A 27,401-nucleotide genomic window follows, 5' to 3' on the forward strand; every position below is an offset into this window, starting at 1 on the left:
GAAGTACAGGGAAGCTATTCATTCACCCTCTGCCTTCCCAAATAGCAAACTATTCTACCCTGGATGGTGCACTCTTTGGGCCCTGGAAAGTTGTGCACTATTTAAGGAATAGGGTGCCCTTTAGGATATACCCACGATAATATCATTAGAATGGGGATTTTAGAGTAAAGGGGGAACGGGACTTCACTGTTGATGACCTAGGAACAAGGACAAAAAGGTTTTGCAACAGTGTATAGGGGGCACTGTTCAGATGACTAAAATCTGGTTTTGACTCTGCGCTTCAATTGAATGTTAGTGTCCCAAATGGTTCACTACTTTTGACCAGGACCTCATGGTCAGGGGTTAAGTTAACTGGGGGTATGCTGTGGTCGGAGGGAGGGGTGGTAGGGAAGGTTCTAGGGTGGTCCAGGTGAATAACCAAATTAATAGGGGCCCCCTGGGTGGTTAGGTCCCTTAGGCACGTGCCTGGTAGGGAATGTGGCCATAATTACTACAAGTTCAGATAACTGGCTAGACGAACTAGACTAACTACCAATCTATAAAATGTTCTGACATATGTAACCTGCTTGTTGTGTATTCTACCATCCTAACTACCGTTGGGCTCCAGGGGTTTTGAACCCAGTCTACCGTTGGGCTCCAGGGGATTTGAACCCAGTCTACCGTTGGGCTCCAGGGGATTTGAACCCAGTCTACCGTTGGGCTCCAGGGGATTTGAACCCAGTCTACCGTTGGGCTCCAGGGGATTTGAACCCAGTCTACCGTTGGGCTCCAGGGGATTTGAGCCCAAACTTCTGACCCTCTGGGAATGTGATGAAATAAAAAGCTGAAATAATTAATTCTGGACATTTCACATTCTTAAAATAAAGTGGTGATCCTAACTGACCTAAGACAGGGAATTTTTACTAGGATTAAATGTCAGCAATTGAATCCATGCAACTTGTAAAGCACATTTTTACACCTCAACTTATTTCTGCTTGTTATAACAAAGAGGTTGAATACTCGAATAAACACATTTCAGGTTTGAACGTTGTATTAAATTTGTAAAAATTTGAAGAAAAAAACATTGTGTGTGTAGGTCAGTGACGATATCAATTCAAGCCATTTAAACTTCAGGCTGCAACAAACTGGAGAAAGTGACTGGATGTGAATACTCCCCGAAGACACTGAGAACATGGTGATGTAGAACAGTTTTTTTTATACAGTCCATCTTAATACTCATTACCATCTTGTCAATGTTCAGAATACTCTGGAAGTTCCCCTTTCCCTCTAATAGGAGATGTGTCAGGGAGCCATCTTATTTTAATGATCATATGTACTTAATTACTGGGCATGTATTCTCACATTATGCCACCCAAAAACAGCCTATTGTCATTTTAACTTTCATCCCAAAACAAGCACTGATGAAACAAACATACGACAGGCATCAGAAAGTACAAATACATATTTATTCTCAGAAGTTATTGCTGAAGATACAGGTGATAAGGACAGGGATTGGCAAAGTCCTCGAGACGGATTCTTTTTTTTTGGTAAGAGAAGAGTTGACGTACAGATTAAGGTCAAAATGCTAATTCAACAGCTGAACAGAAATCAAATCAGATTACAACAAAGTCCAATGTTAAGAGAGTAGACTACCATTTAGTTCAGTTGCATCTCTTTTCCTATCGACCTACATTACATAGTTATTAATACGTAAGACTTAGGAACAACAGCTAAATAAAGAACAGGTCTGAATATGATAGTACAAAACCCCAGAACATTCCAGCTTTTGCAGAGCGCATTTTTAACCCACCATACATGAAGACAGTTGTCGCAGTCCAGTCTACACACACACACACAAAAACAGTAGTTTGTAGAAACAGAACAATTAGGGATTGGTTGAGTGGTGATCTTGTGCAGCATTCAGCATGGCTGAATCACAGGTGTTTAGGCTGAAAACATAGGATAACATCTATAGTGTTGCTGTACAATCACCACAACCGTCAGTAGTAAACAAAAACTTAAGTCTTGACTTAATCACTTGGGCTCGGTTAACTTGTTTTGACATATTTAGTTGATAACAATGACATTCATTTACTTTAAACTATATTATGAAATATTGTTGAGTGCAAATTGTTCCATTCATAATAATAACTATAGGGTGTATTAAGGGGTTTTGTGGTTTAACAAATATCTGCCTCCTCCCCTCCATGGCAGTCTGGTAGACAGATGGGATAGAGGACCGTCTGGTAGACAAATGGGATAGAGGACCATCTGGTAGACAAATGGGATAGAGGACCGTCTGGTAGACAAATGGGATAGAGGTGAATAGAGGACAGTAAAGTGTACACTATTCCTCATGCAGTACTGGTCAACGTAGTGCACTACAGAGGGAATAGGGTGCCATTCGGAGCTTCTAGGGGACAGTGACATGGAAGGGGGAGCCGGGGACGTGATCCTCGCCCCACTTCACAACCAGGATGTAGTCGCCCTTCTCCTTGAGGATATAGGAGACGTTGTACTGCATGTTCCCCATGTGTTTCACTGATACCTCCTCACAGGGGATGTGGGGGCCGTGGACGCCAACCAGCAACATGTTCTTACCTACAAGACACAGGAAACAGGACTTGAGGAACTGATGGATTTGAGGGAGCCAATGCCTACGTTACCCGGAAGCGATGTACAACACAACATTGGAATGCTCTACCACATAGCATTACAGATAAATCACATATGACAATATTACTAACAGAGATCCAGTACAGTAACCGCATTCTAACATAAACCTAGAAACCAAACAAGTCTGGCATCTTGTTTGTCAGGTTGAGCTTAGCTCCCGGTAAACTAATGTTAACTACTAACAATAATAAGAAATTATAATAGGAATAATAAATAATAATAATAAGAAATTATAATAGGAATAATAATAAATTATAATAATGATAATCAATAATGATACTGGAATAATAAATGATAATTAACACAATTCTAATGATAATTATAATAGGATTAATGATAACTTCAAGGACCCAAAGTCTAAGTAATAAAATGTCTCCTTACCAGCCTTGCTGCAGTCGACAGAGAAGCTGGCTCTCTGACCCATGTAGGCCTTGCTGAGGCCTGGGCCACGGGTGGCCACCTTACTGGCGTCGGAGGCAGAACGAGGCAGGGCGCTGTGGGAGTTGGTACTGGATGATTTGGTTACTGACTCCACCATCAGGGAGGACGTCTCACTGGCATTACTCACATTCACCAGGCGCTGACCTGAGAGGGGGGGAAAGAGATTGATTCAAATCAATAACCCGGTCTGAAAAGGTACCCTATTCCATATGGCCCTGGTATACAAGTAGTGCACTCCATAGGGAATATGGTGCCATAGGGCCCTGGCCTAAAGTAGTGCACTCCATAGGGAATAGGGTGCCATAGGGCCCTGGCCTAAAGTAGTGCACTCCATAGGGAATAGGGTTCTACTGTAGACCTACCTGTGACTTTGGCCTTGAAGGGGCTGCCAGTGATGTGGTTGGGTCCTCCGTATTTGATGGAAACCAGGTAGTTCCCAGGGGCCATGGGAGTGTACTGGACCTTGTATCCCTCTGAACACTCCTGGCAGTCCATCTTGACCTTGGAGGGGCCCTCAATCGTCACCGCCAGGGCCCCGGGGCCCGCCTTGGTGTTGTTGATGATGAACTCTGACTGCTGGCCTAGAGACAAGACAGAGGAAGAGAGGGTTGAGGTAAGTTTTGGACAGGGGTGGAGCAGAATCCTGCCTGCAGGGGGTTTGAGTATTGGTTAGGTTCAAGGGATTTAAAGGGACGTTACACAATTAAAGTTTGTCAGGTATTTTCAGAACTCAGGTGGTCTTGTGTTAAGAGAAGTCCCAGGCCATCTGTTCAGTAGATCCATGTCCAGATTTGCAGTGATTATTCTTTCTTTTAGGATCTGGAACTACTTGAACCAATGGTTTAACCTCACCAGCCATGTGACAGACTCATCCACACGCCAATGATTGAGTGTAGTGGAGAAGGTTTGAAGTTCCTCGGCGTACACATCACAGACAAACTGAAATGGTCCACTCACACAGACACCGTGGTGAACAAGGCTCAGGAGGCTGAAGAAATTTGGCTTGTCACCTAAGATCAAACTTTAACAGATGCACAATCGAGAGCATCCTGGCGGGCTGTATCACCGCCTGGTATGGCAATTGCACCACCCTCAACCGCAAGGCTCTCCAGAGGGTAGTGAGGTCTGCACAACGCATCACCGGGGGCAAACTACCTGCCCTCCAGGACACCTACACCACCCGATGTTACAGGAAGGCCATAAAGATCATCAAGGACAACAACCACCCCGCTGTCATCCCGAGGAGACAACCACCGAGAGACTGAAAAACAGCTTCTATCTCAAGGCCATCAGACTGTTAAACAGCCACCACTAACATTGAGTGGCTGCTGCCAACACACTGTCAATGACACTGACTAATGGAAAAATTCCAGCCACTTTAATATATACTACTCATCTCATATGTATATACTGTACCATCTACTGCATCTTGCCTATGCTGTTCGGCCATCGCTCATCCATATATTTATATGTACATATTCTTATTCAATCCTTTACACTTGTGTGTGTATATAAGGTAGTTGTGAAATTGTTAAATTACTTATATTATAGTACTGCATTGTCGGACCTAGAAGCATAAGCATTTCACTACACTCGCATTAACATCTGCTAACCATGTGTATGTGACCAATACTATGAGATTTAACCTCACCAGCCATGTGACAGACACACATGTACTGTACTGAGATCAGAAGAGCAGAGATAAACCGGTCTTTGACCTGTCTGCTCAATAAACAAATATATAACTGTCTGACACTGAACTACAGTAGTAATGTACACACACATATACATATATATGAGAGCGCGCGCTGCCTGGGCAGAATATACAGATACATATACATACCAGACCTGATTAAGGTACAATTTGACATATTTGAAATACTTTGCTTGACGTTCCAGATGACGCAGGTTTGCACATTTGTGACTATTCTATTGTTTTTATTCTGCAGGTCAACGGCTTCATTATTTGAAAAGATTCAGAACAGTATTTGAACCCAGGTCTCATCTGCACAGAGCTGGCCTGCTTCCCAAATGCCTTCCTTATCCCCTACGTAGTGCACTACTTCTGACCAGAGCCCTATGGGTCCCTATGAGAGGCACTACCTGGTCAAAAGTAGTGCACTATAAGGACGCTGTGTGCAAGCAGACTGAATTCTGGGACATCAGGCCACCACAAAGACGTGATTTATGTTTCCTCCATAAGCCTGTTCTTCTTCACCACCATTCAAAACACTACAGCCCTCGTAAAAACCATTGGCTGCATTTCAAATAGCACCCTATTCCCTACGTAGTACACTACACTGGTAGGAAACAGGGTACCGTGTGGGACATGACCCACATCTGTTATCCAGACCTCAGGCCTTTCCTACTCCATAGTTTTCATGCTTGTTATAGAAATGGGAGTTTTAAAATGGAGGAATTGGTTGATATGTTTGAGACATAACTTTAACAGTGAATCATGACGGTTTAAAACAGACTGTCTCTCAGATTATCAGTGAATGTATCACTCATTTTTTTCCAATATCATGGGCTCCGGTCAATAGTAGTGCACTAAATAGGGACTAGGGTGCCATTTGGGTTGCATGCTCACTGGGCTAGATACAGGAAACAGAAGATGTTACAACCCAAACAGTAACACTGTTGGTAACTTGACTTTTATGTAGACACATTCATGTGTTACGAGGATGTGTTGGTGTGTGGTGTGTGTGGTGTGTGGTGTGTAGACAATTAAAAACACGGCTTAGAACCCCTGACTGACCATGTGAAAGGATCAGAAATAAAACTGGGTAACCTGATCCAGATCGGACTATTAAAACAAACCAGGAATGGGGGGGCGAGAGAGAGAGGGAGAAGAGGTTCAAGTCCAGCATGATCTGGTAAAGCCTGGTGTCATTTAACCTGCAGGGGGCTTCTAAGGTGCAGGAGGTATAACTAGGGGGTGGACTAGGGGCAGTTTGAACTGGGGTTTAGGGGATGTACACCAGTTATCATTTAGGTTATACTTAGGGAAAACCCCCATGCCCTAATTGGTCAGATCTTGTCTAGTGCCAGTACAGATGTTGAGTCCAATATGAAAGACCGGTAAGATCAACCTGAGAGGAAGTACTGTAGTAGCAGCAACAGTAACCTTTATTTAACTAGGCAAGTCAGTTAAGAACTCATTCTTATTTAGAATGACCGGCCTACCGGGGAACAGTGGGTTAACTGGGGGAGAAAGACACATTGTTAGCTCGGAGATTCGATCCAGCAACCTTTCGGTTACTACCACCACCAGCAGCAGCAGTCCCATTGCTTCGGAGAACGAAGAAAGGCTGTGTTAAAGGTTAGAGTAATGTGGTCACAAGGTCACCTGTGGTCCCTCTCTCCAGTCCAGCTCCGTGTGCAGTGACCAGCCCTGCGTCTCCACTCTGACCAGGCTCTCCCACCCGCACCTGGAAGGGGCTCCCGGGGATGTGGCTGCCATTGAACTTGACGTCGACGGAGTGGAGCCCGTTCTCACGTGGAATGAACCTGATAGCATACTTATCTGGAGGGAGACGGAACGGGTAAACGGTTTAATCAAGAGGGGTTATACATCTACTGAGCCTTCAGAAACTATTCCCCTTGACTTATTCCACATACACACTGGAATCTACATCTGAGCCTTCAGAAACTATTCCCCTTGACTTATTCCACACACTGGAATCACTAACTGCACCAAGGCTCAAAGAGATATTCAATATCTGCTTTATTCATTATTGTTACCCATCTACCAATAGGGGCCCTTTGTGAGCCAATGGAAAATCTCCCTGGTCTTTGTGGTTGAATCTGTTTGAAATTCACTGCTGGACTGAGGGACCTTACAGATCATTGTATGTGTGGGTACAGAGATGAGGTAGTCATTCAAAAATCATGTTAAACACTTATTGCACACAGAGTGAATCCATGCAACTTGTTAAGCACATTTTTATTCCTGAACTAATTTAGGTTTACCATAACAAAGTGGTTGAATATTTACTTATTAAATCAAGACACTTCAGCTTCACGTTGGTAATTAATTTGCAACCATTTCTAAAAACATAATTCCACTTTGACATTATGGGCAGGCCAGTGTCAACAATCTCAACTTAATTCATTTCAAATTCAGGCTGTAACGAAATGTGGAAAAAGTCGAGGGGTGTGAATACTCAGCGGACACATTTAGCCCATCCCCTTGGAAGCCTCACCTTGCTCTAGCTGAGACACAGCACATTCCTCCAGAGCGCCAGAGGGTGAGTGGGCCTTGGCGTCGATGGTTCCCTTGGCACCGTTCAGATGTACCGCAAAGGATGCTGGGTGGTTTACCTTGAGTCCAGACTCCTGGAGGCAGCCAATCAACAGGTTAGTGAAGCCCCTCCCAAATGCTCTACACACCCAGTCAGAGGGAGTGTCCCATGGAGAACCAATTATCAGCGCTGGTCTGATTGGTCAGCCAAGGCTGTGGCTTGCATTGCCACGAATACATGCCCATTATAAATTGTATACAACATCGTGGTTACCATTTTATAAAAAAAATCAAGGTACTCCCCACGTCAGAGACAATCAGCCCGAGTTCTCCTGCTGCACAGAATCTACAAAGCACCTTGTTCAGGCTGACCCTCTCAGGTGGGGAGACTTGCAATATAACAGAGAACACAGAATACCACCTTTGTATTTGCCCTGTGCTCAGCTTGGACCAGCTAATGCCTAGAGAGGTAGACCTGAGCCCAATTAGGTAGTCTACTATAGACAGGACAGGTCTATAGGGTCAGGGGGGATATCAGGGGCAGGACAGGGAACTACAGGGGATAGAACTCAAATCTAGTTACTAAAAAGGTTGTAGAAGACTAAACCAGGTCAGACCGAGGGGGGCTTCCTCTCTCTGCATTAGCCAACCAAGCAGCGAGCCAGAAGGATGTTGATGCTGTTAATAGCCTTTAACTGAAACACAAGAGAAACACCACAGAGTCCCACACCAGTTTGAAGGATGTCCCGCAGCTATTTCACAACATAATTACGCTCACACTTCATTTGTATAGTTCCCAATAGACGGTACAGAGATGATGCAGCTAATAGACAACAGCTTGGCTTACTAGGAGAGGACTATCAAAATCAAGTGAATAATAGTATTGGATTTACATCGATGTGCACTCTAACGCTGTGTGTGAGTACATGGGGTATGTACGCATTTAACCTTGTCTGTATAAAGAGCACCTGGTAGCTGAAACAGGAAGTTGGATTTAAAAAAAAAAAGCGGTTTAAGTGCTATTGTTGATCATTTGGAGTCAACGGGTCCAGTCCATCGTCGTCACGGGAACCCATTTCATATGTCTTTATCACCCAGCTGAGACCTTAGCAGAGCCAGAAAGATACTCCCTGATAGATCTGGAACACAGCGTAGCTGATCTGTCCTCCACAGATCATACTAGTGATGCCTTTAGGAACATACAGTAATGATTCATTCCCCTTTTTAAAACCCGTTATCCAATATTATTGAAGATATTACAGCCGACAGGCTGACCACTACCTTATAATCTCCATTTCATCTATTTTAAGTTGATGTAACAATTCTAGTTCCAATGTTAGATAAAGAGATTTGTACAAGGGAAGTGTGGTAATGTTGAAAGGGAATAGATGTGTTGTGGATCTCACTAATGAATCCGTGTTAAACACTTATCTAAATAGCTGCGGACATGGTGCAGGTGTGGGGGTGTTTCCTTGTGTCTCACCTGAAGACTAGCAACAGTGAGACGGCGGGCATCGTCCGTAGGCGCCATGACAGGCACAAGGTACGGACTGTCTGGGATGTGCTCCTCGTTGAACTTCACTGACACCTCGTAGTCACCTGTGGAGAAAGATGTGTTGACAAATCATTCTGGTACTGTACAGACCATGGCTGTCTGAAATCAGAGAGAGGTCAGAGACCTGGCCGTGTGGTGCCAGGACAACATCTCCCTCAACGTGATCAAGACTAAAAGGAGATGATTGTGGACTACAGGATAAGGAGGACCGAACAGGCCCCCATTCTCATCGATGGGGCTGAAGTAGAGCAGGTCGAGAGTTTCAAGTTCCTCTGTGTCCACATCACCAACAAACTAACATGGTCCAAACATACCAAGACAGTTGTCAGGAGACTGAACAGATTTGTATTCTGTGAATGTTGTCAGACACACATGGGTCTCTATAGACAATTCTCTTCCTCAATAGCGTGCAGTGAATTCTACTACATGAAAAGCTGAAACGAGTATAACATCCTGGCATTTAAAGCATCCTCAATTTTAAATTCACATACTATAAAAACAGTATTTATTCACATATCCAAAATGCCTACCATTTAAAACGCAAGCACAGGCTCACAGCCAGGTACACCGTTAACCAATTCAAGCAGACCCATCCAACCTTCAGACATGCAGTAAAACATTGAGCATACAAAAATAGATTTGAACATTTTAAACTATACGTTGGACAGATAGTTGACACAAGTGACCAGGTGCTGTGTCCCTACCAGGCTCCTGAGCTACGTAGGACACCTCACAGGATCCATCCTTCCTGTCTTCAAAGGAGATCTCAGCTCTGCTGGGCCCCTCTACAGCGACGGACAGACCACCGGCACCAGCCTCCCGTGTCCAGATACTGAACTCAGCTTGGAGGAGGAGACCCGTATAAATATTATAGAGTGTAACATTTTCCCCCATATGGAGAGAGATGTGATGAAGGTAGAGGGATCTGGGAGACAGATGGAGATATATCAACAGATGGCTCTACCTGGTACTCCACACTCGGCCTTCTCCAGGCCTGGTCCACCGGCCCTGACCTTCCCAGCCCCTCCCTCTCCCAGGGGCCCCACAGTGAACTGGAAGGGGCTCCCTGGAATGTGCTGGTCCCTGTATTTCACATCCACCGTGTGAATTCCCATCTCATGGGGAACGAAGCGTACGCAGTAGGTGCTGGGCCCCACCGCCTCCATGTCTGCCTTCTCTGTGGCGCCAGAGGGACTGGTTACCTGGGCTGACACGTCATGGATGTCGATCTCTGACAGGGGAGGTAGAGGAGGACGAGAGGAGAGGGGCAGAGAAGGGAGGTGTTAGTCCACAGCAGAAAGAGCAGGAGAGTCTCCCGCAGTCCCTCTCCTCCCTCCAGAAAGTCGGGTAATGTTGATTTAACTTTTAAAAGCAGAACATAAAAGAACCCAAACATCTTTAAATACAACGGAATAATCTTAAAGACTCTTGGTGCATGTGAAGGCACACACACACACACTTGTGACATGCTGTGATGATGGAGCGTGTTCATGCTGCCAACCTCGCCATCCGAAAGCCCAGTGCTATCAACGCACCCTCCAGCCCTGTGGGCCTCGCCAGGGGGGTAGCAGCGCTCCACATGCCCACCGCCCTGCACCGTACCAAGGTAGTAGCAGTAGAGTCCCTGCCTAGAACCAGGGTAACACCAGAGGTCCTCCACATGCCCGGGGCCCTGCCCAGTACCAGACCAGACAGCCTAGACACCACCCTGCCTCTAGGGGACCCATGGGACCCTCCACGGCTCCCCAGCCACACAGAGCAGTGGGAGCGACATATAGGAGATACACCATAGAGGATTTCCTGGGATAGAGCCAGAAGGAACCACGTCACTATAGGAGAAACAGGGAGAGAGAGAGAGAAACAGGGAGAGAGAGAGAGAAACAGGGAGAGAGAGAGAGAGAAACAGGGAGAGAAACAGAGAGAGAAACAGGGAGAGAGAGAGAGAAACAGGGAGAGAGAGAAAGAGAGAGAGAAACAGGGGAGAGAGAGAGAGAAACAGGGAGGAGAGAGAGAGAAACAGGGAGAGAGAGAGAGAGAAACAGGGAGGAGAGAGAGAAACAGAAACAGGAGAGAGAGAAACAGGGAGAGAGAAACAGAGAGAGAAACAGGGGAGAGAGAGAAACAGGGGAGAGAGAAACAGGGAGAGAGAAACAGGGAGAGAGAGAAACAGGGAAACAGGGAGAGAGAGAAACAGGAAACAGGGAGAGAGAGAAACAGGGAGGAGAGAGAGAAACAGGGGGAGAGAGAGAGAAACAGGGAGAGGGAGAGAGAAACAGGGAGAGAGGGGAGAGAGAAACAGGGAGAGAGAGAGAGAGAAACAGGGGAGAGAGAGAGAAACAGGGAGAGAGAGAAACAGAGAGAGAGAAACAGGGAGGAGAGAGAGAAACAGGGAGAGAGAGAGAGAAACAGGGAGAGAGAGAAACAGGGAGGAGAGAAACAGGGAGAGAAACAGGGAGAGGAGAGAGAGAGAAACAGGGAGGGAGAAACAGGGAGAGAGAGAAACAGGGGAGAGAGAGAGAAACAGGGGGAGAGAGAGAGAAACAGGGGAGAGAGAGAAACAGGGAGAGAGAGAAACAGGGAGAGAGAGAAACAGGGAGAGAGAGAAACAGGGAGAGAGAGAAACAGGGGAGAGAGAGAAACAGGGAGAGAGAGAAACAGGGAGAGAGAGAAACAGGGAGAGAGAGAAACAGGGAGAGAGAGAAACAGGGAGAGAGAGAAACAGGGAGAGAGAGAAACAGGGAGAGAGAGAAACAGGGAGAGAGAGAAACAGGGAGAGAGAGAAACAGGGAGAGAGATAGAGAAGTCAGGGCTGGAAAGAGAGGCCCAGGTACAGGAAATGGCAACAGGAAAACAGGAAATACAAAAGTAGATGAAATAGCAAAGTAGGATAAAGAAGAACCCATGTAGAATAGGGACATCAGTGGTACAGGGAACCCAGTCACCCCCCCCCCAAAAACAACTGTTGGTTCAGTCCACACCCAGAGTATGACATCAGCACACCACTCCAGTGAACGAGCCTCCACAATATGGGGAACATCCAGCCCATCCTACTTCCTTGGGATAGCCAACAGTGAATCCTCTACAGTCCAATACTCATTCTACAGCGTTGGCCAACCCTCCATCTGCATGGCCTATACAAACATAGATGGGTGTGTGCCTCAGAGCCACAATTAGAGAGGGAACAGAGGGAGCTGGCAGGCACTCGATGAGCTGTTCTAACTTGGCTGCCAAGTGACACGTCTTCTGAACAAGACACGTTTTCCCAGAGGTCTGTGTGTTTCATGAATAAACTCGAAAGAGACGTTTCTTTCTACGGTACTATGGGGAGATTAGACGTAATGTGTGTACTTGTAGACATACCCTAATATTTCTGTCCATGTGGTTTCAGTTATAGCAGACAAACTTTGTCCAAAGTCCTTGCTATCTCGGCATGAGGCTGAACAGCCAACAAGCTTTGTCGTCAACATACACAGGAACCTTAAATCAGCTTTGCAAATTAGGTTAATTGAAACCTTTAAAATTACACAAATACTTGTCTCAACATCAATAGATGGAAAAATATGTCTGTCAAATTCCAATCTATGGCCCCCCAGATAGAACGCCCCATTTCAGAAACGTACTTTTGGCTCACATCTGTACTCATTCATACCTGAATGAACACTCTTCCCAGAGTCAATCGAGGGGCGAGGCGAAGGTACAGAGGGGCTGGGCGAAGGTACAGAGGGGCTGGGCGAAGGTACAGAGGGGCTGGGCGAAGGTACAGAGGGGCTGGGCGAAGGTACAGAGGGGCTGGGCGAAGGTACAGAGGGGCTGGGCGAAGGTACAGAGGGGCTGGGCGAAGGTACAGAGGGGCTGGGCGAAGGTACAGGCTGGGGGCTGGGCGAAGGTACAGAGGGGCTGGGCGAAGGTACAGAGGGGCTGGGCGAAGGTACAGAGGGGCTGGGCGAAGGTACAGAGGGGCTGGGCGAAGGTACAGAGGGGCTGGGCGAAGGTACAGAGGGGCTGGGCGAAGGTACAGAGGGGCTGGGCGAAGGTACAGAGGGGCTGGGCGAAGGTACAGAGGGGCTGGGCGACTAGCAAACTGCTCCGAACATAAGAAATTAATAACTTTGGTGGACCAAATGTCACTGAAATTGTTTAATATAAAATAATAATTAATAGTTATAGTAGTTATAACTAAACAATACTCAGTGTGAAAGGTTACATAACTGCTAATACCCCCAACTTTCAATATTAAAACGTTTCAGGGTGGTAATATATAGGCTGGTAATATATAGGCTTGTAATATATAAATAAATACATACACAGGTATATAATACATTCTATAGGTGTTCTTACCTGGTATCTTGAGGTTGAGGTCACAGACACTACCGACAGTGGCGATGGAAGCAGCCTTCTGTCTCCTGGTGATGCTCTCTCGGATACGGCCCTCACCTGTCACCTTCACCGCGAACGGACTGCCTGTGGCGACGAACACACAGCAGGGACAAGGGTCACTATCACTTCATTTTAGAAGAAATTTATCAAATTAACATTATACCATTTTAAAAATGAGATCACTGACAATTCACAACTACAAGCTCTGCTGCAACACCAGATGGTCATCTTAGTTACGAAGCACGTTACATCTACTCAGGGTTTTCTAACTAGCTTCAGTTCTTCACATTCCAGCTCTGGCTTCAACCGTACAACGACGGTGGCTATTGCTCGTCCGCCCATGTTGCACGTGGCTAGTCGAACGCCGAAACATCAATCCATGGGCAAGTCTGAGCCACATTTTCATTTGTGCCCCCCCCAAAAAAAGTTGTCAAATTCAGAAGGCTGTGGTAGAAAACAGGCTTTTAAAATACCAGGATGGGGACCAGGCAGTAATCTAGTAGAGTTATATTTACAGCGTTGTTGAATGTGCTTCTAATTGGTTCGAAGGGCATCCTGTTTCTGTACAGCACTTTGAGATATTCAGCTGATGTACGAAGGGCTATATAAATAAATTTGATTTGATATCATTTGATCCTAGAAATACAGGTGTGCCAAGCTTGTAGCGTCATACCCAAGAAGACTCAAGGCCGTATTCGCTGCCAAAGGTGCTTACCCAAAGTACTGAGTAAAGGGTCTGAAAACTTATGTTAATTAGATTTATTTTTAATAAAATTAGCAAACAATTCTAAAAACCTGTTTTTGCTTTGTCATTACGGGTAATCTGGTAGGCTCGTGCCACTGGGCAGCTCACGGCTGGGTTACCCTTTGTAATCCTTGATCGATGTGGCAGGATGTCAGAGCCGGCGTAGCAGGATTCAATCTCAGTCCTGTATTGACGCTTTGCCTGTATGACGGCTCAGACGTCGTAGTGGGATGCCATATAAACATCCAGATTAGAGTCCCGCTCCTTGAAAGCGGCAGCTCCAGCCTTTAGCTCAGTGCAGATGTTGCCTGTAATCCTGGCTTCTGGTTTGAGTTATGTACATACGGTCAACTGTGGGGGACGATTTTGTCAACGTACTTAAAGAAGCCGATGACTGATGTCGTTAACTCCTTAATTCCATGGGATTATTCCAGAACATACCCCAGTCTGTTAGGGAAACAGTTCTGTAGATTAGCATTCACTTCATTGGACCACTTCTGTACTAAGTAGGGTCACCGGTACTTCCCGTTTGAGTTTTTGCTTGTAAGTGGGAATCAGGAGGATAGAGTTACGGTCAGATTTGCAGCTTTGTCTGAGTAAAGGCGGTATAGAGTTTGTTCTCCCTCTGGTTGCACATTTAACATGCTGGTAGAAATTAGGTGAAACGGATTTTAGTTTCCCCGCATTACAATCACCGGCCACTAGGAGCGCCACCTCTGGATGAGCTTTTTCCTGTTTGCTTTATGGTCATATACAGCTGGTTGAGTGCAGTCTTAGGGCCAGCATCAGTTTGTGGTGGTAAATCGTATGGTCTAGCCAGCCGCCCCCCCCATCCCCATTGAGTTAGCCTGCCGCAGAGCAGGTTAGTGCTAAAGGATTCATTGTCATAGAAATGTACCTGGCTAAAAGGTGAGCCACATTCCTATGACCAGTTATCCAGAGTTTAGCCCCAAAGTTACCTCATTAACTCCTCAAACCTGATTGGTAGGATCCTCCTCATTGACCCAGATCATTTTTGGTATAAAGGAGCATCTGGTACAATAACAGCTGTACGTAGACTCACCTGGCACGTGTTGGTCAGCGAAGCGTACGGAGACGATGTAGGAGCCTGGTTCTGACGGGCAGTAGGAGACGACACATGTCCCATCCTCCACATCCTGGGTCTGGATGTCCACCTTACTGGGCCCCTCTACAGATAGGGCCAGACCCCCGTAACCTGGGTGACAGAGTAGACAGTCAGACCCTGGATAGACAGGATCAGACCCCTGTAGCCTACAACAATACCAGTCAGACAGACAGTTCTGGGAGTGAGACTGAGCAATGTGTTGCCAAGTGGCGCAGCGGTTGTGATGCAGTGCCTTAGACCATGGTTCGATTCCGGGCCGTATCACAACCGGCTGTGATTGGGAGTCCCATAGGACGGTGTACAAATGGCCCAGCATAGTCCAGGTTTGGCCGGTGTAGGCAGTCATTGTAAATAAGAATTTGTTCAGACTTTAGTTAAATAAAAGGTTGAAAAACATTTTCTTTAGATGCATTCAGCAGTCCGTTTAGGAAACCATTGGGACCATTTGACCAAATCAAAAGATGCTTTCTATCCAACCATGACGCTGGAGATGGACTGACAAATCCAGATGTAAAAGACATTATCGCTTTCTACATTATACAGCCAACGAAGACTAAACTTAATAACACAATCACATCTCTGGTTTCCAGAAAGAATAGTTTTGGGTTTGCCGTAATACAGTGTTAAAGGTTAAATAACCCCATTATGGTTCATTCTCTTCCTGTATATCTGTAGGCCTGTTCCATACCCAGTCTGATTGGAGGCCCTACTATTCTACCCAATCACAACGACTGTCCCAAACGACAGCCTGTTCACAACTTTTTAACCAGGGGCAATAGGGACTAGGGTTCAATTTGGGACAACCACTGACTCTACAACGTCCTAGGTCCTACCTAATCACACTGTAGAGGTTTTGGCTGAAACTTAAATTCTCTCACTTATGTTATCTACCGTTAACGGAACCTGAGACACCCCCAGAGACATGTGTTAAGTGTGTGTGTGTGAAGGTGTGAGAATCATTAACGGGAACCAGGCCCGGAGACCCAGGAACCAGGCCCGGAGACCCAGGAACCAGGCCCGTAAGAACACGAGACTAATTAGTGACACTAATTCCAAAATCAACCCCCATGGTCTCTTAAAGCACCCATTCCAATAGGAGACTCATTATTTTAGGTGGAGGGGGGGGTAGTAGTAACAGAGTTTGGCGGGTTGACCCTGGGCCGTTGTAATGCCTACAACCAGTTAAAGGGTACTATTCAAGACACTCACCTGCTTCTCGTGTGTCCACCACAAAGTCAGACATGTCGAAGGTGTGTCCCTCGACCAGCCCCTGTCCGTACACCTTGACCTTGGAGGCGTCGCCGATCTCAGATTGCACAACCATGATTGTGATGGGGCTGTTGGGAACATGGCAGCCATTCTTCTTGATGCTCACCACGTGCTCCCCAACCTCCCTCGGGATGAAGGAAATACCTGGGGAGAGAGAGACAGAGAGAAAAGGGGATGAAGGGTAGATGGGACACAAAGAGGGGCATTTGAGAGAGAGTTAGAGGCCCTGCTAAACTATTTTAATCTAGACAGATTCATTTATTATAGGTCAGACATAAATCCATACCAGTGCAGTCACCTGTAAGTGACCCTACTCATACATGGTATATACCATCACATACATCACCTGTCGATACTCCCTTGCCAAACAAATGTAATTCCTCAAGAAAACTCCCAGCCCTTCAGTCAGTTGAATCAGTGGGTAAACAGACCAACAGTTACCCACCTTCGGGGGAAAAATGCATTGAAAGTATAGGGAGCGCTACGGTCACATCGCGGCCGGCGAACAGTTATTCCACACATTTGTTAACCGCTGAAGAATAATAATCAAGACTGTACAGGTTTAAGCTGATTCCCAGGACACACAGCCCCGTCACAGGGGGAGCAGACATACTTTACGTTGCAAGATGGATGGTTGTTGGGGCTTAGGGTCAGGTCGTACCGATGTGGTTATTGGGCTTAGGGTCAGGTCTTACCGATGTGGTTATTGGGCTTAGGGTCAGGTCTTACCGATGTGGTTATTGGGCTTAGGGTCAGGTCTTACCGATGTGGTTATTGGGCTTAGGGTCAGGTCTTACCGATGTGGTTATTGGGCTGTCTCTTGAGCAGACAGGGTTCGTCGCGGCCAGAGGGGGCTTTGATGCTGGCGGTAAGTAGAGACAGGTCAGTTTCTGCAATGTCCAGGGAGAAGTCAGCTGCAGAACCCAACTTCAACTGGGAACAACGTTTCTCCTCTGCGAAGAGACACACAGGGGTTAGTGAGTTAGAGGCAGTCACATTGACCATTCAGGATGAGAGACTTAGAGAAAACCTTCTCAGGTCAAGTATAAGTGTTTTATTGATTACATTTACTGGCAGAACGTTAAAAAGTTAATATAAATAACGATCTGGTGTCATTGGTAGAGAGTCAGAGAATGGAGTCAAAGTGCACTGTAAGCACAACACTGTGGGGCAGGTGGAAATGGTTTAGCAGCCTGTCCAATACACTGGAATACAAAAGAAGCCAACCACTCGGGCTCTTGATGAGTTCAGGGACTTTAAACCTATTAATGATGTGTGCGAGTCACGTCACCCCATCTGGTTTCTAACCTCATCTGGATGGATCCATAACGATTTACTGCGGGAATAAATCACTGAACGGCAGAAATAGTGGAATAAAGTAGGCTAATGCAATTGAAGGCAAATGGTTGCTTACTGAAACTCCCAAAGTTATCCAATGTTCAAATAGGATTTGAAGGAATAGCCTACCCACGTGTGGTCATTTCAGCACCATTTCACACTGCTCTGAGACGAGCATGGGGACTGATCTTGATAAATCTGATTTTGTATTTTTCACTGAATCCCCGTTTGGGTATTGGTTAGACTAGAACTAGGGTGTGGAAATGTTAGGATCATTTTGCTCTTCACTTAGTAACCTTGGCCTACTCCTGACCAGTCACGTTGTACTGCTTTACCTTCTAACAGAAACACAGGCCGACATAAAAGCATGACAGTAGCCTCTCTTCCTTGGAAAAGAAACACCATACTATGAATCAATTTAATTTTAGATAAACAAATAATTTAAACAAATTAGAATCAACCCCATTAGTCTGTTCTAAAAAGTATATTTTAAAGTCAACTACAGCCAACATTAAAAACAGTCAAACGCATTTGTGAATTCAACGGCTTCAACCGACATGTTGCGATTTATTCATTTTTTTTATTCAAGGCTCCTTTTGTTATTTCGTTTTATAACTGAAATGTTTGACGGTATTTAAAGACATGGATAACATGACAAACTGTATATTGAAAGGAGCCGGTATGCCAATCAGTCCTGCTCAAAACAGCAACAGAGAAACAGGACTGTCAAGCCTACAGCTCCTAGTCTTTTAAACAACTTCTCAGACGCCCTCTGGTGGTCAAACAAGCATTAACGGCAACAATGACTGACAGTGAAATACGATGACATCATGCACGCCAACGTGCAGTACCGCGGCATACCACAAGCTGAACCACGTACCATGTGCTTTTCTCTCAGAGAGTGTGAGTGTACCGTTAGTCTTTTCATTGCAGGGCACCAGTGTTGTAATAAGGTTAGGCGAGAGAGAGAGAGCAAGAAAGTGTGTTATGTGATCCTAGCGTTGTGTGTGTGTCTTACCGGTGATCCTAGCGTTGAAGGGGCTGCCAGCGATGTGCTTGTCGTTGTATCTGACCAGGATATGGTAGTCTCCAGGGAGAACAGGTAGGTAGGTCACTGTGCAGGTACCATCTTTATTATCCACACAGGTGATATCTGCCTTGGAAGGACCCTCGATGGCCAAGTCCAAACCTCCTGGAGTCAGAAACAGTCAACGGGGATCAGATGGTTTCTCTAACACTTCATAAGAATGTTCCAGACAGCCACAGCATCTACCAGACTAGTCATCATTTACAGTAAAACATGACAGTCTCTGCTATCCTACGCATTTCAATACCCCCTCAGAGCAAACTACTCTGTACGTACCCTCGGCAGCATCCTCTGTGTAGATGGTGAACATGGCAGTCTTGTTGGCGACGCCGTAGACCAGACCGGGACCGGAGGCAGTCACATTGGCACTGTTGGCGTTGTTCACATAGAACTGTAGAGGAGACTCTGAAGAGACAACGACAACGTCATCAACCTGAGACGATAAACTAGGAGGGCTAGGAGTTGTCCTTGATCAGACAGAACTCCTGGTCCTATAACACGTGGTGGTTGTCTACGATGTGTCTGAGCATCAAAACTCATAGTACGCTGATGCAGCGCTCTCGTCTGCATTACAACAAATATCCATCCAGGTTGGACAGCAGAGATCAGGTGTCGATCTCCCCCGTACCCCCACACTAGCCCTCCATTCCTCACACCGTACCCCCACAGTAGCCCTCCATTCCTCACACTAACCCTCCAAGGGTCCCAGGGAGGGATCGACACATTCTCCTGATATCACCAGGAGAGGTCTTTCATCACCAACTATCAAGCATCTCAACAGGTCTCTGAGCTCAAAACAGAATCTCGCAGAAAGGAGGATCTTTTCAACTGAGCGATTCTCTTCTTCCCCCCCTCCGCCTCTCTCCCTCCCCTCCGCCTCTCTTCTCCCCTCCCCCCCCGGTATGTCCTGTTCATGACGTCAACACACAGGAATCCTGACAGGATATTCATCACTCCTCTGTGCCCTGTGTGGTCTGTGTGTGTGAGAGATCTGTTCCTACGTTGGAGATATTTGCCTTTGTTCCACAGCCTGCTATTCTACCAGCAAAACAAATAAGTAAACACCTGAAAGTGAGTGTGGTGTCTCTGCACGTTGTGTGCTGACCTGGAATGTGCGTTCCGTTGTACTTGATGTGCATCTCGTGTAGACCGGCCTCAGTGGGGGCAAACTTCACTGTGACTGTCCCGTCCTTGTTGTCCATGATCTCAGGCTGAGCAGTCTTCCCCGACGGCATGTGGACCTCACCTAGAGAGAGAACGTAGGCTACTAATAGAAGAGTTACACTTCCCTACCAATTGACAGGTCACGGTGTGCCAAGAAGCTTCTCATTCCTATGTGTTTAGTTAACTTCTTTGAGACTGGGGGGGCAGTAATTAGTAGCTTGGATGAATAAGGTGCCGAGTAAACTACCTGCTACTCAGCCATAACTAGAATATGCATATTAGTATATTTGGATAGAAAACACTCTGCAGGTTTTAAAACTGTTAAAATGATGTCTGTGAGTATAACAGAACTCATATGGCAGGCAAAAACCTGAGAAAATCCAACCAGGAAGTGGGAAATCTGAGGTTTGTCGTTTTTCAACTCACACCCTATCGAAGACAGTGGGATATTGGTCATATTGCACTTCCTAAGGCTTCCACTAGATGCCAGTCTTTAGAACCTTGTTTGATGCTTCTACTGTGAAGTCATAAGAGATGTTTGAGCCAGGTGTCTGACAGAGTGCCATGAGCTCGTGACAAGCGTTCATGTGAAAGTTAGCTCGCGTTCCATTGCTTTCATACACACAAAGGAATTGTCCGGTTGGAACATTGAAGATTTATGATAAAAACATCCTAAAGATTGAGTCGACACTTTGTTTGACATGTTTCTACGAACTGTAATATAACTTTCTGAACTTACGCATGGACTCGCCGGCACATCGTGATTTTGGATTGTGTATTAAAACACATGAACATCAAGGAGGTATTTGGACATAAATGAGGGACTATATCGAACAAATCAAACATTTGTGGAACTGCGATTCCTGAGAGTGCATTCTGATGAAGATCAAAAGGTAAATGAATATTTATAATGCTATTTATGAATAATGTTGACGACCCAACATGGCGGATATTCCTCTGGCTGGTTTGGGCTCTGAGCGCCGTTCTCAGATTATGCTTTTTCCGTTCTGTTTTTGATTTTTTATTTGAAATCTGACACAGCGGTTGTAATATTTATAATGCTATTTCTGACTTCTGTTGACTCCACAACACGGCAGATATTTTTTGGGCTGTTTTGTTGTCTGAGCGCTGTACTCAGATTATTGCATGGTTTGCTTTTTCTGCAAAGTTTAAAAAAAAAATAATCTGACAGTGGTTGCATTAAGGAGAAGAGGATCTAAAGTTCCATGTATAATAGTTGTATTTTCATCAAGATGTATAATGATTATTTCTGTTAATTAATGTGGCTCTCTGCAAAATCACCGGATGTTTTTGGAACTGCTGACCATAACGCGCCAATGTAAACTCAGATTTTTGGATACAAATATGAACTTTATCAAACAAAACATACATGTATTGTGTAACATGAGGTCCTATGAGTGTCATCTGATGAAGATCATCAAAAGGTTAGTGATTCATTTTCTCCATTTCTGCTTTCTGTGAGACCTCTTTGGCTGGAAAAATGGCTGTGTTTTTCTATGACTTGGTGGTGACCAAACAATCATTTGTGGTGCTTTCGCTGTAAAGCCTATTTGAAATCGGACACTGTGGCTGGATTTACAAGAAGTGTGTCTTTAAAATGGTGTAAAACACTTGTATGCTTGAGGAATTTTAAGATTTGTTTTGAATTTGGCGCTCTGCACTTTCACTGGCTGTTGAGGTGGGACGCTACCGTCCCAAATATCCCAGAGAGGTTAATGATGACAGGCCTCCATCCTATCTTACTGGAAAGATATGCCTGTGAATGACTCACCTATGATATGGCCCTTGATCTGTTACTGCAGTGGTCAGTGTCTCACCTCTTAAATCTCCCTCAACAGGAAGTTACATAGTTATTGTTCAGTATCTCACCTGTGATCTCTCCCTTGCGGAAGGCGAAAGGAATGACCATGTCGAAGGGCCTGAAACCTGTTCCGTTCATACGGTTGGCTGGGTTATAGGACCCGTCTGTGACCTGGAGGGGAGAGGGAAACAAGGGGGGGTTGGGAAACAAAAAGGTGAGAAGAAAAAGGGATGAGGGTGATCGTTAAAAACGTGACCGATATCTTTGGTAAGAGATCTGTCAAAACAGGAAGTGTGACTATCTCCACTGTATTTCTACCATTTACAATCTCATTCTGCCCGAGTCGTCCTGTAGTAAAAGCCGAGGTAAGAGAAAATCAGGTAGGCAGGCAGGGATTCAGATACAAGCAATCAGGGCAGACCGGTTTCCGTTCGGTGCCTCTTGCAGGAGTACATGGAGTAAAGGAAGGAGGGATGGGTGGAGAGATAAGATGCCTGGGAAAAACATAAGCTCTCAGAACTCCTGGGAAGAGTGAGGAAGAGAAACCCAAATACCTGTAACCGTGGTAATATATAGTAGATGAGCAGGGAAGAGAAGAGGATGAGTAGAGGACAGAAGATGCATTTTGATACTAGACATTGCAAGCCAAGACTTTGCCAGATTCAGCTTTTGATATATGCTCGATAGTCAGGCCTAGGGCACGGTTCTGTCTGGTGGCCGTCCTAATAGATGGGCCTAGGGCACGGTTCTGTCTGGTGGCCGTCCTGATGGACAGGCCTAGGGCACGGTTCTGTCTGGTGGCCGTCCTGATAGATGGGCCTAGGGCACGGTTCTGGCCGATGACTGACCTGCCTATACACGATGAAAGATGTTTGTGTTCTCGGAAGAACAGCAATTAAAAATCGCTCTGTTCCAACATACTGAACCTTAGTAGTCAAGGAATGTGTGTGATCCCATGCATTCCTATTGTGGTAGGAACAGGAGAGAGGCGTCCCGTGTTTACACTGTAATGGGTCTGGCATGGTGCCACGGTTTGGGGGGGGGCGCCGACTGACGAGGGCAGGATGGAGACAAGATAACGCAATGGAACTAACATGGCATGGGACACCCGTTTCTCCAGTGTACGATCAGAGAGCGGTAGAATATTAGCCCAAAGAAACAGTCAACCATTACACATGAACAGCCATTTCCTATAAATATGATGGGAGAGGATATGGATGAAGTTGGGGAGGGAGAGAAGGACACCGTGAGAGAGGGAGGGTGATCATTCAGTGTCAGGGATCAGAGATAATTCAGAGGGAGGCAGGGAGGCATGGAGGGAGGGTCAGAGAGAGGCATGGAGGAATCTCCTTGAGGTGCAGTTCAGGCTGGGTGTGACAGAAGGATGGATAGAGGTGTTTCTCTACTCTGTACCCAGGGCTGGAAGGAAGGAAGGGAGATGGATAGAGGTGTTTCTCTACTCTGTACCCAGGGCTGGAGGGAAGGAAGGGAAGAAGGAAGGAAGGAAGGAAGGGAGATGGAGAGGTGTTTCTCTACTCTGTACCCAGGGCTGGAAGGAAGGAAGGAAGGGAGGAGATGGAAGGTGAAGGAAGGAAGGAAGGAGATGGATAGAGGTGTTTCTCTACTCTGTACCCAGGGCTTGAAGGAAGGATGGAAGGAGATGGAAGGTGGAAGGGAAAAGAAGGAAGGAAGGATAGAGGTGTTTCTCTACTCTGTACCCAGGGCTGGAGGAAGGAAGGAAGGATAGAGGAAGGAAGGAAGGAAGGAAGGAAGGGAGATGGATAGAGGCGTTTCTCTACTCTGTACCCAGGGCTGGAAGGAAGGATGGAAGGTAGATGGATAGAGGTGTTTCTCTACTCTGTACCCAGGGCTGGAGGGAAGGAAGGGAGGAAGGAAGGGAGATGGAGAGGTGTTTCTCTACTCTGTACCCAGGGCTGGAAGAAGGAAGGAAGGAAGGTGGAAGGGCTGGAAGGAAGGAAGGAAGGAAGTGACTCTGTACCCAGGGAAGGAAGGAAGGAAGGATAGAGGTGTTTCTCTACTCTGTACCCAGGGCTGGAGGGAAGGAAGGAAGGGAGGTGTCTCTACTCTGTACCCAAGGAAGGAAGATGGATAGAGGTGTTTCTCTACTCTGTACCCAGGGCTGGAGGAAGGAAGGAGATGGATAGAGGTGTTTCTCTACTCTGTACCCAGGGCTGGAGGGAAGGAAGGAGATGGAGGTGTTTCTCTACTCTGTACCCAGGGCTGGAGGAAGGAAGGAAGGAAGAGGTGGTACCCAGGGCTGGAAGGATAGAGGTGTTTCTCTACTCTGTACCCAGGGCTGGAGGGAAGGAAGGAAGGATAGAGGTGTTTCTCTACTCTGTACCCAGGGCTGGAGGGAAGGAAGGAAGGAAGGATAGAGGTGTCTCGCTACTCTGTACCCAGGGCTGGAGGAAGGAAGGAAGGAAGGATAGAGGTGTCTCTACTCTGTACCCAGGGCTGGAGGAAGGAAGGAAGGATAGAGGTGTCTCTACTCTGTACCCAGGGCTGGAGGAAGGAAGGAAGGATAGAGTGTTCTCTACTCTGTACCCAGGGCTGGAGGGAAGGAAGGAAGGATAGAGGTGTTTCGCTACTCTGTACCCAGGGCTAGAGGGAAGGAAGGAAGGAAGGATAGAGGTGTTTCTCTACTCTGTACCCAGGGCTGGAGGGAAGGAAGGAAGGATAGAGGTGTTTCTCTACTCTGTACCCAGGGCTGGAATCCGGCGGCTCCAGGAGCAGCTGACTGCTGATTGGCTGACTGTTGCTGCATCATTGGATCCTCATCAGTCGCCTGGGGAATCACAACCATGTCAGGTTTCACACACACAATCTAAAGACATGATCTTAAGATCACCATCACAACTGAAACAGGATCCAAAATGTCTGCACAGGATCAGACAAAGATACAGGGATGCATTTTCATAACATATTATAGCATACATTCCACGACCCTGCATCCCCCCCCCGGCTGCATCCTTCCACCACCCTGCATCCCCCCCGGCTGCATCCTTCCACCACCCTGCATCTCACCATGACTTTGAAGGGGCTCTTGGGGACGTTCTCCCCTCCAAATCGTACGTATATGACATAGTTCCCGGGGGTCGGGGCGGTGTAGAAGATATCGAATGTTCCATCCTCGTTCTGGATGACATCAGCCTCCACCTCGGTCCCATCCGGCGTCACCACGATACATGTCACCTTCCCCTTCCCAGCTGCCTTAGCGTTCACCACAAAGCCCACCTCTTCCCCGACTGCGATGATGGGGGCGATACCAGGACCTGGTAGGAACAACAGATAAAAAGAGAAGTCTGGAGAAGAAAGCAAAACTGAAAAGCTCAGATGAACATCAGGCTGTTGTAATTGTGGAGAGAGGCGTGTAGGATGTTATTCTAATGTACGTTGTCTCCATTTGATTCTGTATTTATGTGGCAGCAGCAAAACCTTTTGTCCACGATACATCTCCTCCTCCTCCCTGGGAGAATAAAGTATATCCTATCAGTCTGGAAGGACCAGTGTGTAACGACACATTACCTCCACAGGGCTCAATACCGGTGCTAGGACTACAGACAGACCACTGTGTTCCCACCTTTGAGCCCAAAGAGGTCTGTAGTTAACATCGTTTCCTCTCCGCCAAAAACTAGCAAATTTAAAAAACGTAAATTTGCGGTGCTCCGTGATTGGATGAACTTGAGGTCCAGAATGCATGTCATATGTCGGACACCCATGACAACAGTATATTCCAAAGCACACGAGGACTCGCTCACCTGTGACAGTGCATTTGCTGGCGTCTCCTGAGGACGTGGCTCTGACCCGGTAGGGCGAGGCAGGGATCTCATCTCCTCCGTACTTGATCACGATGGTGTACCGCCCCACCTTGTCAGGTACGTACGACACCAGATAGGTCCCGTCACAGTTGTCCTGGATACCAACCCTCTTCGGCTTTCCATCTTGGTCCTGAGAAAAACAATGTTTCAGACCTATTACACACGTGATCCTGCTTAACAAATCAAATTTATTTATATAGCCCTTCGTACATCAGCTGATATCTCAAAGTGCTGTACAGAAACCCAGCCTAAAACCCCAAACAGCAAGCAATGCAGGTGTAGAAGCACGGTGGCTAGGAAAAACTCCCTAAACTCACCCAGTAATTAATTATTTGTCAACTTAATATTAAGCTCACTAGCAACTATTTTACAATCAAGATATTTGATATGGCGTGTATATGAGGCGCACAATTGGCCATGTCAAGTGTATAGGGTGGCAGGCTACAACTAATGAGGACATTACATTTACTACTATACTTCCTGTTAATTTACTACATGACTACTGGCAGTGAGTATTATATTTAGTGTTAGTTTACTACATGACTACTGGCAGTGAGTATTATATTTAGTGTTAGTTTACTACATGACTACTGGCAGTGAGTACTATACTTCCTGTTAGTTTACTACATGACTACTGGCAGTGAGTATTATATTTAGTGTTAGCAATCTAGCTAATGTGTTTTGAGTTCACTTCCTCGTGTGGTCAATTAGCCCCCAAAATAACCCACATCAATATCTTGAATCACTCATTCTTGGAATGATATTTAAGAGACATCACAGTCGTGTATTAGTCGAAAGCAAGTAACTCATTTTTGTTTTGCGCGACGCCGCAGAAAGAAATTGGTTCGACCAAGTCATAATCTGGTGGCACCAACTGGGGGAAAAAGTTTGTGTCACTGGTTGAACTGAGGAAAATGTTTGTCTGGAGTCCTGGCATGGGGTGTGTTGTTTAATCTGCTGTTGAGTAATGTGTTCTTCTGCCAATTGGCTGGGGGAAAAAAAAAAATCATGTGATAGAATGTTACGCAGAACAATCTGTTGGTAGGACAAGGACATGTAGGTTTGAGACCATGGAAGTCAGTGATTTATACTTGTTCGGTTAAATGAGGCAATACTGATGTAATTAAAATGAAAGTGAATTAAAAATGGCTCACTTATTATTCAAATAACAAAAATATTTAGTCAATTTGACTAAGACTAAATATATATAGTAATGTATTTGTCCCAAAAGTACAAGTAGCAGCTGATACCCATGTGAATAGGGTGTAGGATGAAGTGGTGTTTCCACATTGATACAATATAGTTAGTTACCTGTGGAGGTAACTACTGCATTAGACTCCATTCCATGAACAAAATGGCTTCATTTCAGTCCTCTTCCTACGCTGTAAGTGTGAACGTGGTAAAAAAGTTTTGTTTAAAAAATTAAACTTAATGAGATCAAGGACAGATTTGCCGTTGTCTTCGTGGGATGGAGTCATCCAACGCAGTGGTTCCCTCACAAGTAACTACACTGCTCAAAAAAATAAAAGGGAACAAATAACACATCCTAGATCTGAATGAAATATTCTAAATACATTTCTTCGTTTTTCTTCACACAAATTATCAATGGAAATCAAATATCAACCCATGGAGGTCTGGATTTGGAGTCGCACTCAAAATCAAAGTGGAAAACCACACTACAGGCTGATCCAACTTTGATGTAATGTCCTTAAAACAAGTCAAAATGAGGCTCAGTAGTGT

General features: G+C 45.8%; 1 protein-coding gene across 2 annotated transcripts in view; it reads right to left on the reverse strand.

Annotated features, from left to right (window-relative positions):
- Positions 1–1,426: 1,426 nt before the first annotated feature.
- The window catches only part of LOC112255105 (filamin-B), a 90,967-nt gene continuing 64,992 nt past the window's right edge, over positions 1,427–27,401 (reverse strand). Inside the window, exons 28-46 of one of the 2 annotated variants that reach the window (XM_042324946.1) lie at positions 25,602–25,791; positions 24,868–25,115; positions 24,494–24,628; positions 21,891–21,993; positions 19,942–20,082; positions 19,113–19,241; positions 18,768–18,941; positions 17,209–17,364; positions 16,352–16,555; positions 15,080–15,232; positions 13,233–13,355; positions 9,859–10,125; positions 9,599–9,736; positions 8,823–8,938; positions 7,302–7,434; positions 6,446–6,622; positions 3,459–3,677; positions 3,037–3,240; positions 1,427–2,580 (exon numbers count right to left, since the gene is read on the reverse strand). In XM_042324946.1, coding sequence (XP_042180880.1) covers positions 2,393–2,580; positions 3,037–3,240; positions 3,459–3,677; positions 6,446–6,622; positions 7,302–7,434; positions 8,823–8,938; positions 9,599–9,736; positions 9,859–10,125; positions 13,233–13,355; positions 15,080–15,232; positions 16,352–16,555; positions 17,209–17,364; positions 18,768–18,941; positions 19,113–19,241; positions 19,942–20,082; positions 21,891–21,993; positions 24,494–24,628; positions 24,868–25,115; positions 25,602–25,791 — 3,198 coding nt within the window. In that variant the 3' untranslated portion in view covers positions 1,427–2,392. The remainder of the gene's footprint in view (positions 2,581–3,036; positions 3,241–3,458; positions 3,678–6,445; positions 6,623–7,301; positions 7,435–8,822; positions 8,939–9,598; positions 9,737–9,858; positions 10,126–13,232; positions 13,356–15,079; positions 15,233–16,351; positions 16,556–17,208; positions 17,365–18,767; positions 18,942–19,112; positions 19,242–19,941; positions 20,083–21,890; positions 21,994–24,493; positions 24,629–24,867; positions 25,116–25,601; positions 25,792–27,401) is intronic. The other variant, XM_042324947.1, reaches the window with a different exon arrangement.

Source organism: Oncorhynchus tshawytscha, linkage group LG07, assembly GCF_018296145.1.
Source record: "Oncorhynchus tshawytscha isolate Ot180627B linkage group LG07, Otsh_v2.0, whole genome shotgun sequence".
Taxonomy (NCBI): domain Eukaryota; kingdom Metazoa; phylum Chordata; class Actinopteri; order Salmoniformes; family Salmonidae; genus Oncorhynchus; species Oncorhynchus tshawytscha.